This window comes from Takifugu flavidus, chromosome 1, assembly GCF_003711565.1.
Source record: "Takifugu flavidus isolate HTHZ2018 chromosome 1, ASM371156v2, whole genome shotgun sequence".
Lineage (NCBI taxonomy): Eukaryota > Metazoa > Chordata > Actinopteri > Tetraodontiformes > Tetraodontidae > Takifugu > Takifugu flavidus.
This window is the reverse complement of record NC_079520.1, coordinates 14653052-14665978: the sequence shown is the minus strand read 5'-3', so window position 1 is coordinate 14665978 and position 12927 is coordinate 14653052. Positions and strand designations below refer to the sequence as shown.

The window sequence follows — 12927 nt, the reverse complement described above, 5'->3', positions numbered from 1 at the left end:
TCCAGCAGAAACAGCAGTGCTTTCCTGTAATTTACAGCAACGAGCACCAGCTCATCAATCTTGTTACAAGAAGATCATATTAGTGTGGATATAGTGTAGATTTATGATTACTTTAGGCTAAGGAGGTCCGCACAGTCCACATGGCTTGGCATATACTATAAAGCAGAGAAGCCGCCTCGTGATGAGACTAGGACACATTATAATCTGGTGCAGAATTCTGCATGTGATCATGTGATAATTTGGGTGGTTTGAAAATATTTACCTTTGGGCTGCTTAGTACTGCTCCAGCACAGCGGGAAAGAAAGGATTCAATCAGCCTGCAAAAACACAGACAGAGAATTGTTTATTGTAAGTACAATAATCCCATGGATGTAATTAGAACAGCAAGGAATCCTAGTTGCACAAAAAATATGGCTCTTTTTATGGCAATAGGCCATGATCACTTGTAAACTGTAGTTTAGTAATATCTGGCACACATTAAGCCATTTCTTGTCCTCTGTGTAACTACTCTGATATGTATTATACGTGCCTAGAAGTTTTAAATGTCCCTATTCAAAAAGGAAACACAGCAATAGAAGTTGTGATTTAAATGTAAAAAAAAAATACTATGAATATGATTAAGTAGAGTGTAAATTTCAATAAAATTCCAATCATTTCTTAAATTATAACATTATCATATGACAGTGCGTCGCGGCAGCTCACGATGATTCTCATCCCTTCTGTCACACAAGCAAAGTGTGTTCTTTCCTTCGACCCTGCAGCTAAGACGGGATCGATGTAATAATATTAACATGCTAATGTTACAATACTCCGCTGAGCTGTACGCAAATCTATAGATCCATACTTGGATTTTAAAATGTAGTCAGCCTTCGGAACAATACACAACTTTTGGTAGCATTTTCTTGTGTGTGTGTGTGTGTGTGTGTGTGTGTGTGTGTTGTGTGTGTGTGTGTGTGTGTGTGTGTGTGTGTGTGTGTGTTTTTGCACAAGATCATCGGCAGCACTCATGTGATCGTTAGCTGATGACTGGAACTCAAACACTATCTGAGACAAACACATCTGTTAACACTATCTGCCTACATCACTGCATCTCCTAAAAAGCCTCCTAAACATGGAAAAATGCTGTAAACTATAATGAAATGACTCCAACAAAGATGATGGAATATTATCAATATGCAGAAATCAGCAAAATGTACCACACACACACACACACACACACACACACACACACCCACCCACCCACGCACACACACACACGCACACACACACACACACACACACACACACACACACACACACACACACACCACACACACACACACACACCAGTGCCAGAGGATCTAAACCCATTCTATAATAACTTTAATGTCTGTACCACAATCAGCTGAAGAGTCTCCTGCTCTTTGAAGGAAAAGGTCAATGTTCTTTGAGAATGTTCTGCTAAAGAGGTTTAAATAAAACATCATTTACAGTTTGCTTTCAAATCTGCTTTTAAAAAGGACAACGCCTTGCAAAAAGATACAGCTGGACACTGATGGATGTAGCAACTTATATTTATACGACTACAACTGTTGTGCAGAGTTCACACTGTTCTATTACTGAGTAAAAACAATTCTGCTGATGTCTATCAATAGTCTCGTTAAAGTGAGGCTGAAATTCGTTAAATCATCATCAGTCTGTACAGAGTTGACATAAAAAATGTGGAACTATGTTGAGTGGCATGATCCCCGATGAAGCCAGCTTCAACTGGACTCATGTTGATTGTGAAATATAACTTTAGACTTCCATCTAATTCCAGGAACTCCAGCCAGATTGTAAATCGTTCTTTAACCTTCACTGTTGCAACTGATTACCCCACAGGAAAGTATTAAGAATCAGCTCAGAAGAGCCTTTCACAACAGCCTGGTTTTCACTATTTCCATTCAGTTTATATAACATCTGGTCCAATCAAGATTGTCTGCGGGCATCTATAGCAACCCCCAAACAAGCATTTTGCAGGTGACAGGGGAAAGGAAATACCCCCCCCAAACCTCATCCCTAAAAATACTGAGGCTCTCCCACCTGGACTGGGAGCTGGCCCCACAAGGATCCAATTCAGAAATGATTCCAAGACTGCACACTCATACCGGAGGTAACGAAATGCCATCTTCCGTGGTGATGTGGCCTGCTGGGTTATTCCGAAGGTGTTTGGGACCAACCACTATCACCTCAGTTCTATCGTGCTTATTCTACAGAATAATATTTCCAAAGGGAGGCATGTGCATGCTGAAATGGATCGGTTCAAATACAGAACCTTGTGGAACTCCATGAGTAGCACTAGTACATTAGAACGAAACATCATGAACAAGACCAAAGTGGAATCCATCTGATGAAGATGATCAGAACCAGTCTAGTACTGTCCCTCTAAAAACCATGTTCCAGTCTATACATAAAGATGCAATGGGCACCAGATCATAGCATTTATTGGCCATTAACTGAAAATCACTGAAAGTCTCTGTGGTGCGTAAGGATGCATTTATCACGTGAATGACGGCAACATGAACTACATATTACTGTATTTAACGGTGGTGAATGATTATAGACTATGATTTTCTCCTTCAATAAAATGCACAGGCCAAACTTCTAAGTCCTCAGCAAACCTTGAGGTGGTTCTATTGTTGTTCTGTGTTAGATGACATTCTTCCATCAGCGGATGGTTAAAATAGCAAGACTGAAACATTTCAGTGATCCATAAAACCATCATTTGTTTCCCAAAACATGCCAATGTACAAGACTAAAATAAGGTTCAGATGATCCTGGCTCTGCGCTCTGGATATGATTTATAGGCTTTCTTTAGGTCCAGGCAAGTAGAGGCTGTTTACTATCCAGGTGTGATGAGCTCTATAAAATACCACCGTCTCCTCATAAGCAAAGACCAAGCTTTGAAATATAGTAGGTGCATGATGTTTATGAAAGGCTAATAAAAGCCCCACGCCTGCAGGGTGCTCTTCTTCATTTTAAAATGTAAAAAAAAAGCATCTTACTCTATCATATATACATCACATAAAACCCGCTGTGCTGGATTTTTTTTCAGAACTAGTGTTTGCACAACTTTTGCTAGTCCTTCTCAGCAGATTTGTGAGGAATTTACACAACAGCTAACATTATGAAATGACCCAACCTGCCCAGCGAGAGGATCCCAGCACACAATAGCTTTCCCTCTCCATTAATTCACTCATACTGGCACGTGGAGAATAATGTTATATCAAGTTCATCTTAAACAACAGGTGCTTTTACATCATATTGCATCTGGAGGAATTATTTGATATATCAAGCCACAATAAATACACCTGGTACACATTGCAGAATGTTATAATATAGTAATTACATCCTGCCAGTGTTAGCATTTCCTTTCCTTCATTCCTGTTTGTCTGTGCTCCTTTCATGTGTTCCAGAATCCTTTATGGAAACGATAAAAGGAAACATTAAAATCTATGTGACACACTAGTGTCACCAGCGTCAGACTTAAACTGCCAGTTAATAACTACAGTTCTAAAAGGCTAAAATATTCAATAGTTGCATTCCTCCCAGGTGACTGTAAACGTCCTCAATCTCTGTGCACTGGTGAATCAAAATGCCATCAAAGAACTCTCCCAAACCTCTTTTACCTGCAGTATGACAGCGTTCAAGGAGCAGAATTTTCCTGCAGCGCCTTGAGTGACACTTAAACCAAATGCCTGAAAGGCTTTCAAAACAACTCCATTTTCCACTGCTCTCCCTCTCGCCTGAGACGGCTCCTGCCAGACACCACATCTGCACTTTTAGGCACCAGGAAGATTGGCAAAGTGACAGTGGAACACTCGGAGAATGAACAAACAGTGAAAGAAAGCTCGCTTTGTGCGTATTTTGCATGACTTGGTTGAATTTAACTGTGAATATTGTTATGTTTGTGCACCGCACAGAGGGAACGCACGTTGGTTTGCACTGCAGCGTCCTGCTCCGGTTCTGGCTTCCTGTCCTGTGAGCCTCGCGTGTGTCCAGCCTGCAGGGACAGAGACACGGTAGAGGTGTGTGTCTGCATTCAACAAGCAAAACACTGGCCTTTTTAGATTACCAGATCCTCCTCCTGAATTCAGATTCATATCTGACCAACAACCATTAAGGAAATGATATTCACACATGGTGTGAATCCTGTCTGACCGGACTTGCCTAAGATGATCTTCCAGAGATCCTCTGGAGCGAACAGATGCTGTTATCCATCAGCTACTCTGAAACTGACAATTACTATGGAGCTAGTCAATCCAAAGATGTATTAGAGGATTTTCTGTGTTTTCAGGTAATAATTCAAAGATATTCTTTTCAGCAAATGCTAAAATGCCTCTATAAAATATCTTATTTCCTCCACAAAATGAGCCGTTTTGGAGTTTTCATACATCTTGTACCTTAAAGATGCTCTTATAGTGCACAAGATGACTGCATTTGAATTTAATCTGCACCTTTTTGAGGGCAGGAGTCAGGACCAGCGCTCAAATGTTGCTGAAATCCTACGTGACATTTTATACGTAACTGTTTAACAGTGTATGAGGCAACAGCAACTAATATTTCAAAATACATATTTCGGAATACAATTTTCCCAATGGACCACACACACATTGGCCTTAAAATGACCTGAGGGCAAACTTTGCTCCATCTCATGTGTAAATGCGAGCTCCAACCATAATGTTCCTTGAACCCTTGAAATAAGTTGCTGAAGTATGCAAGCATGCTCCACTCTACACTTTCCATCCCTACATTTTCCTACTGCAATTTAAGATACCGGTAGCCACAGCTCGACGGAAACTAACATAGATTCACACCAACATGACATGATGACGGGACAGAAAACGACAGATTTTTCCACCCTCTACAGTCTCTGTACAGGAGGTGGCTGCGGTTTGGTCAGGACTCTCGCCACGTGTTCTCTTCAGGAAGAAGCCAGCTCAGAAAAACCATAGACGGGTCCAGACGCACGCCGAGTCCTGACACACACCGCGGGAGGAACGGAAACACGCAGGATTCCAGAATCAACCTGAACATAAATGTAAACACAAATGCAGAACTATGTTATCCAACCAAGCTCGGCATCCCGCAGACCGACCCACTTTAGCGGGCCGTGGTCCTCGGCTGAACCTCGTCCTGTCTGTCTTCACAGGAGCGGGTTATCTGTTTGACAGAACCGGTCAGAGGCAGGAACGCTCAAGTCAGCACTCGCATTCCATCAACACTTTTGTTATTAACAAATAAGGAGCACCGGTCCTCCATTTGGTGAACGTGGGCCTTTTTTTAAAACTTATTAAATATGTCAAATACAAATTCAATTTCATGGGTTTAAGTGCTCAATGTTGATGGAAAAATTAACTTCAAAAACAAGAATAAAGTCATTTCCCCTGAAGCGGTTCTGACTCTCAGCTGCACAGCTCCAACCTGAACATCCATGCGGAGGACCGAGGCCCACGGGAGAGATGTCTTGATGAGAGTGTTACAGCTGAGGAAAAACATGGAAAGGAAAAATAAGACATAAAAAAAAACAGAAAAAGAAAAGCAATGAAGAAACTGGAGCCATTTTTCCAAGAATGAGGACTGTGGAGAACTGCTGCTGCTGCTGCTGCAGCCAAGATTGACTTTACATCTGTCTGGAGTTAAGTGGAGTCAGGACAGATGGAAATAAATAATAATAAACAATACACTATATATTCTACGATGTGGACCTGAAAGTAGACCTCTGACTATCAGCTGTACCATCATAAAGACAATATCCTGGTCACATGTGTTGGTTGGTGTAGGTTGGTAGTTAGTCAATGAAAACAGTTGTGCTTCATGTATGAAATCTTTTCATCCATGAAATGATGCTTAGTTGTTTTTTTTAAACAAGCATTAAAAATAAAAACAGATGGCTAAAACTACCGGAGCTCACCTGGAAAATAAATCCTCACAACCATAGTTTTACTGTCGACTGAGTCAAACTGTCCTTGTTTTTTTTAGAAATATGAAGGATTTGATAGTCAGGAAGCAACACTTTGTTCTGGTCTGATCAAAGAAGCTACTTTGGCTAAATTGGAGTTTTCCCACATTTAATTCTTCCATAAAATTCTGACCTGACTGAACTGAATAGATTGAATATTAATAGCTAAATTATTTTCTGCAGTTTCTATTTCCAAATAGCTGCAGTGAAGAGCAGGACTGTCAATAAATTTGCCATTTTCACATCCAAGAAGCTAACTTTTTTGGGCCACAGTAAAAAAGATAATAATTATTAACACTACACACATATAAGATATGAGAGATCACAGCGCTGAGTATCAGAGCATGGCGGTGATGAAGGCAGCGTGAGGAAGGTCTCGGAGGTCTGGCACCAGCTGATAGACCGGAGAGACGGAGGACGAGCACCCTCAAGCTCAAGTAGAACAGCCAGGATTTTATACTCCAGTTAACCCTCAACACTTACCCGAGAGACTGGATCCTGTCCCACTTTGCAGCACGCGAGTATGTGGAGGTGGGTGTCTCAAGGCGGTCGGAGTGACTTTACTTTCTGACTGTTACAGGATTCAGATACAGCGCTGTGGAACGAGGTTTTCGTTGGAAATCCAGAATCATTGCAGTTTCTGATTCCATTTTGACATGATGAAATGAACATGATGATTTTTAATCAGAGCAAGGCTGAACCGATGGATGAGGATCAACAGCACAGTACCAGAAGAACCAGAGGCTTTGCCAGTGATGGCCCAGACCTCATCTGAATCACACAATCTTTTAAAAGGTTTTTACTGATTCTTCAGTCCATCAAGGTCCACAATGAAAGAGTTCAGAGTAAAGTGATATCTAAAAACAGCCCAGTTGGAATTATTATTATTATTATTTGTTTTATTATGAGGAATTCCAACCAAAGGGGGGTAACCTTCAGTGCAGCAGAACACTGAGAACAGCGACTGTGCATAATGTCTAACTCTGAGGTCAACAACCCTGGCTCTGGGGCAACATTTGGCTCTTCTGCTTTTCGCAGCAGCTCCCTTCAGATGACAAATAGGAGAACTGTGTGAAATCAAAGCTGAGCGATAAATCACCACAAACAGGCAATCAGATGACACCAAGACGCCCAAGGCAACAGACATCACTGACCGAGATACAGGAAACCTGTTAGCTGCTGGCAGATTACACTAGCTGAAAGGAAAATGAAATGGCTCCATTTTGACATCCACCTAAATCCTTAAATGTACATTTTTGGGGTAATTTGCAGTATTAGGGGAAAAACAACAACAACAATCCAGCAGTATTTTCTCACTTTACTCCACTGACACATCTGTTTGAAACTTCTGAATTTTCCACTAATAATGCAATGACTTCCATGAATTTGCATAGTTATGTGTTTTATTTCAAAGTAGGGCCATACAGGCCAGTGTTTTCTCTAGTTTTCACAAGAGGAAAAAGGCCTTTTCCTTTATTGTAACTGGTAAAAAAAAAGACTGGTAATAACACATTTGTAGCTGCTTCATTTCATTTATACAACAAGTTATGGTTCTTTTAAATTGCAAAACTGTATTTAAAAAAACTGAGCTGATATGCTGTGTTGTTTAGTGTTAAAAGAAAAGATGGCAGGGGAGATTTGTGCCAGTAAAGGTTGCAGACAGCAGCCTAGATTCTGCATATTCTTTACAACTTGAAGAGTTTGGACAGTTCTGTCCTCCACGTTGACCCTTAAACACGCAGGCAGACAGCTGACAGGTCCGAGCGCGTGAAATAATAATCCAAATCCAAGACAATGATGTCATAATCTACAGCATGACGTCAATGAAATGTAGGAAAAATAAATAAGAGTGCACATTTAAAAGTGAGCGGTGTGGCAGCTGCGGGGAAACACGCCCAGAGCTGTAATGCTAGATGAATGCCACGCCTTGCTGGTGTCAGCTCAGAACGTCTAGCCTCCAGCTGCATCGCCCAACACGCAAATATCCCCGCAGGAAAAGCGCTGTCAGCCGGCTGCTGCTCCCCGGCCGACCTGCGCATCTAGGCCGGCCGGGGAGCCTCCGCAGGCCATGCGGCGTTTCATCCCGCAACAATAGTGCACTGAAACACGCATGCAGGGGGACACACGGCGCTGATAGAGAAGAAGAATCCGTACATGTGAAAATAGAAGCACCGGGAATGAATTTAAGAAGTGAATGAACGCCGTTTTTCCGCGGAGCTGGCCCGACACCCCCCACCCCTTCTCCTTTCTCTGCGCACACGTACAGCGCGTTAATTAGCTGTTAATATAGGAGCCGCGTCCAGCATAGAACATTTCACTCGTCATGACAGATCAAAGACCCAACAAATCCAAAGGATGTCTGGAACAGCGAGCTCCGGTCCACATAAACCGAGGGGAGGTGAGGAGAAAGCAGCCTGGATGTGTGGAGGTGAAGGGGAATCGGGCTACTTACTGTTCCGATTCCAGGGAGCTTTAAATCCAGGGGGACACACCTCAGCGTTCAGCGGGAATGAGGCGAGCTGTCCGGTGGGGTAAAGCTCCGGGCACCGACGGGATTTGTGTCGGTTCCAGGTTTTCCGACGTCTTCCCTTTCCCAGATATCCCAGATTTCCCCGAGTTCCCCTCACTGCCACACCGACTCCCAACGCTGCTAACGCTGCGTCAAGCGTCTGGGAGCCCACGACGAACTCTTCCGGTCGGGACCTTCGCAATAAAAGCATCTGTCATTGCAAATATGAGTTCTCCGAACATAAATCATTCTGTCCGCTTCCGGTGCAGAAACTGACGTTCTAATTTTGCATCTCAGATTTTCCGGACACGAAAAACACATTTCATGAGACACTTCCTGGCCATACATGCCCGCAAGTAAGCTAAATGTTTTAAAGTAAAAATGCATTTTCACGCAAATTTTCCATTTTTATCATTTTGCTGTGGCAATCTTAAAAATTGCATTTAACTGTTAACATTTAATAATAATTAAAAAAAAAATAATAATTACATGAAAATAAAAGAAGCACACACATGTACTTAATTATATATAATTATATGTAATTGTATATATCATCAATTTCTGTAAAGTACAAAGATATAATCTTGACTCTAATAGATGATTAAGGCCTATTAAAAAAATCTGAAATGAGAACTCGGCAGTGCCTCTGTAAGAAATGTCAGAGGCTCAAGAGCAGCCACCTAATGATCATCCATAGTGAGTAATGAGAAGACATTTCTATATCTTATCTTCAAATCTGGACAATCCTGAGGGTTCTGCCCCTACACACCATTCCATGGCACTGTACCAGTGCCGGTACCGCTGGCGTGTGTGGTCCGATTGACCTGTCTGTTCCTCCTGCTCTGCCTCATATTCACAAGCTGTGTGTGGTGGCTGTCGTACCGCTGATCCATCTTTTTAAAGCTAAGCCGTTTAACAGGCGCAATCTTGCACTCTGGAAGTGTGCGACTTGCCAATCTTTCCCTTCTTTCTTGTAACGGGCTCACCACTGACGGTTCTGTTGGTGGTTCTGGTGTGCATCTTTACGACCGTGTGGTAAGTTGGCCTGCCATTTAGCCGTAGCGCTGCTCTCTGACTGTATGTGGGTTATCCCACAGTGGAACTGGGACCTTTCCCACCCTGCGGTTGCTTTGTCTCATCAAAGGCTACTGGCTTTGACCAACTGGCTTTCTTTTATTCTTATTTTCTGAATTTTGTTTTAGTTTGTCTTGGTGTCACCTTTTCCATCCTCATGCCCTTCAAAGCTCTGACAGTCTGGTTCTGTCGCTGCACTGCCGAGCATAAATGCTTATAACTGTTGGACTGCCTCCCTTTCCTGGTGTTGCCTGGTGTGCAGTTCAAGTAATGAAGTATTCTGCACCTGCCTGCATTACATGTATCTAATATATTTTACAGACTGTTGAAGTGTAAAAAGGTAAATGGACCATGCGCAGTACCTTTTTTTGTCCTCTCCTCAGAAGACATCTAGGTCCAATGATGTCTTGGTCAAGGGCAGCATGTAGAGCAGAGTCCAGGAATCAAACCGATGACCTTCTCCTCACTGGATCGACCACTTTTGCACCTGAACCGAATAAATGCACCCCACTACTTCCCCCACCCCCACTCCCACATACACACAAGACACCATTAGTGTATCACATTCTCTTTATTAGCATATCACCATTGCTGTACTACTTCAACATACAGATAAACCAACAAGGTTGAGGGTAAAGCAAGCGGGTGGAGGTGACGTCAGCTGTGCAGAAAAGCTACTGAGTCCAGCTGTTGCTCAGCTCACTCTTCATGGCCGACTTGACTGTCCTGAAGACAAAATGTGCTTTCGATCCACAAGGTGGCAGCAATACGCGTATTTTCAACTAAACTACAGTATATGCTTCTAACAAAATAGAAGCATAGTGTGACACTTCAGAGCTTGTATGTAGGAAAAGTGGCCATAAATTACACAAAATCTGTTCTGTAAATATTTAATTTTGATAAAACTTATTTTTTAATTCGTTTTCCCAAAGAAATTTTAAATAAAATGAATCCAAGGAAGTCAACTCACACTGAGGTTGGAGAGAGATGAGGAGGAGGATGAAGACTGCACTGTGATCGGTCTGGATGGGCTTTTAGCTGGCGCTCTCTTAGACAGCCACTGTTTTAACCGGACATCTATGGAAAATGAAGAATCGGATGATGGATGAGGCTATCAGTGCAAATCAGTGAGATTATGAGCATTAGAATAAACAGATCTACTCAAATGTTACACTGAAGTAAATCCAAATATGATTGGGATTTAGACCCTAAATCACATCACATCACCCTATTTTTAGCTTCCTAACATCCAACCTGAGGGTTTAAGAATTTATTTGATGATTTTACGGAGTTACACGTCAAAAGTGGGCAACACAAAAGCCAGTTCATCAGCCTTGTCTGTCCCAAAGACTAAAATCTAAAAGGGACTGTCCATTTCTAGCAAAGCAACTCAGTTTTGGAAGAGTCCACCAGAGAGGCTCGACAGCCTCTGAAGCATCTTTTAAATGACGCTTTAATGGGGTGTGACCACCTTCCTCTTATTGCCTCACCCACAGATGTTATACCTTTACTCTTGTACTTTCCTTTCAATAATTCTATGACAAATGTCTAAACTTGGTATATTTAGACTATTTCTACCCCCCTTGATGGTGGAGTTGGTATCATTTATCAGAACTCTAGCGTTCCTGAAGGAATCCTTTCTAAGGCGGAAGCATCTCTACATACTTTGCTTCTTGGAGTGCTGCACAGCCTTGTAAGAGCTCAGCATTGCAAATGGATGGTAGGACAGAGTTAAGGGATGGATTATTACGCCCTGCGTTAGAGAACAGAGAACAGGATGAGGTTGTTGTGATAAGGATAAAGGTCATTATCATTTTAATACCTTGGAGTGCTGGCTGGAGAAGGAGGTGGCAGGTTTTTGCCGGTACAGAGCCATGATTTTCTCCACAGGGAGACGATTCTGAAGCAGCACACAGTGCAAGGGTTAGCATAAAACAAATACTAAAAAAATAACTGCAGAAGGAAATTTGTTTACTTTGCCAAAAAAATAAAAAATAATAACATGGTGCGCCTAAATTCATGGGTTTTTTTCTCTTGTGGAGCTCACCATGATTATCCCTGCGAAGGAAGACAGAATCATGGCCTCCTGCTCTAGCTGCTTTGGGCTGGTAGCGCTTCCTGGGCTGCTGGATAAACCACTGTCATAAGGACAAAAAGGAACAACTAAACATATCTATCAAGTTAAAGAACGAATGATAAAGAAATGATGTATATTGAGTGTTTAGGGAGCAACACTCTCATTTGCCCCAGGTTAAAGGAAAACCAAAAAGAGCCAATATGAGGGGGGAAATAAAGCACAAAGGAAATGAAAGACATCATTTCATATAGAACCAACTAATATTTGTCTTTATTAAAGCTAGATAGATGGTCATATTTATGTTTGCGTGAGCAGAGTGTGATTATGTACAGTAGATACAGCAGTAATGTGGTCGTGGATGAAGCTTCAAACATTTGCTTCTTGTAGACTGATGAGCTCTGTAATTCATCTGATCAAACATGTCTTGTCCTCTCTCAACACTATAAGATCATTTTTACTTAGATTGGCCTTTAAAAAAAAAAACACCTGATATTTCTGTCCAGTATGCTCCATCCAACATCTTTGTCCAACCACCTTAAGGCAACACTCACGGTGAGGTCATAGTGAGCCTGTGAAAATCCAAACATCTCAATCAAAAGAACCTACTGGTAACAAGCTTATACATCATTTTTAAACTTATTAAAATGTGCAGAGTATTAGACCACCTCACCTGATCTCATCTCACAGGGTCACATGCAGAAACACTAGCGGTTGGAAGCTAACGTTTGATTTACATTATAGTGGTTACAGTATTGGACAATAGCTTCCTATTGTCCTGATAAAGCGATCAGTCTATCTAGATGTTCCAGGTCACCAGGGCAACCAGACATTTCAGCTCTCATCTGAAAGGCTTCTTCAGTCCACCTGGATAGGTTGTGTTTGTGTTTTGTCTGTCGCCCTCCTTTATTGTTAGATATGTGTAACTTCACTGACGGTAAAAGAATGTGGAGAGATTATGGGCCTGAGCAGCCGGTTGGTCGGATTCTAGAAAAATGCTTTTCTGTCATAATTCAACAATGAATTCTTCCAACTAAGATCATGCTTGAGCAGTCAGGTCCATATAACACAATAACTCTCTACGTACGACAAGAAGACCTTTTCACAGTTCATTTTGAGCTATCTAATGGTTTCCATAAATGCCGACACCTCGAATTGTATTGGTTTGATGAGTCTGTGACATCATCAACCTGGTAACAGAGGAGAGAACATTTGTTTTTATTATAAGTGTGTTAAAGGCCCAAGTGAGCTCCCCCATGTTTGTAACTTCTCCGGACATGGTTGGAGTCT

The 12927-nt window shown here is 41.9% G+C and overlaps 2 protein-coding genes across 5 annotated transcripts in view; both read right to left on the bottom strand.

The window, feature by feature from the left end:
* Positions 1 to 8670, bottom strand: part of LOC130531019 (ras-associated and pleckstrin homology domains-containing protein 1-like) — a 31757-nt gene extending 23087 nt beyond the window's left edge. For 2 of the 3 annotated variants that reach the window (XM_057042740.1, XM_057042911.1), the window contains exons 1-2: positions 8433 to 8670; positions 263 to 317 (exon numbers count right to left, since the gene is read on the bottom strand). The gene's annotated coding sequence lies outside the window, so the exon portion shown is untranslated. Of the gene's footprint in view, positions 1 to 262; positions 318 to 3952; positions 4022 to 8432 lie in introns of all 3 variants that reach the window. The other variant, XM_057042824.1, reaches the window with a different exon arrangement.
* Positions 8671 to 10115: 1445 nt separating this feature from the next.
* Positions 10116 to 12776, bottom strand: LOC130527862 (uncharacterized protein C2orf80 homolog). 2 transcript variants are annotated; one of them, XM_057036695.1, is made up of 6 exons: positions 12127 to 12776; positions 11611 to 11701; positions 11386 to 11463; positions 11229 to 11316; positions 10534 to 10640; positions 10116 to 10256 (listed from the first exon to the last, which is right to left on the bottom strand). In XM_057036695.1, exons 1-6 carry the CDS (start codon positions 12225 to 12227, stop codon positions 10221 to 10223), a joined length of 501 nt encoding a protein of 166 aa, XP_056892675.1. In that variant the 5' UTR covers positions 12228 to 12776; the 3' UTR covers positions 10116 to 10220. The 2 variants fall into 2 exon arrangements, with proteins under 2 accessions (XP_056892675.1, XP_056892759.1); XM_057036779.1 differs by having other exon boundaries at positions 11611 to 11689.
* Between the last annotated feature and the right edge of the window lie 151 nt (positions 12777 to 12927).

What these genes read in the sequence shown, in the direction of transcription:
- LOC130527862 (XM_057036695.1), bottom strand. Translation starts at nt 12,227, where the DNA reads ATGTTTGGATTTTCACAGGCTCACTATGACCTCACCGTGAGTGTTGCC. An exon ending in GCAGCACTCCAAGAAGCAAA is followed by an intron (nt 10,641 to 11,228) that starts GTATGTAGAGAT and finishes CATTTTCCATAG; the next exon opens with ATGTCCGGTTAAAACAGTGG. An exon ending in CATCTCTCTCCAACCTCAGT is followed by an intron (nt 10,257 to 10,533) that starts GTGAGTTGACTT and finishes GAGTGAGCTGAG; the next exon opens with CAACAGCTGGACTCAGTAGC.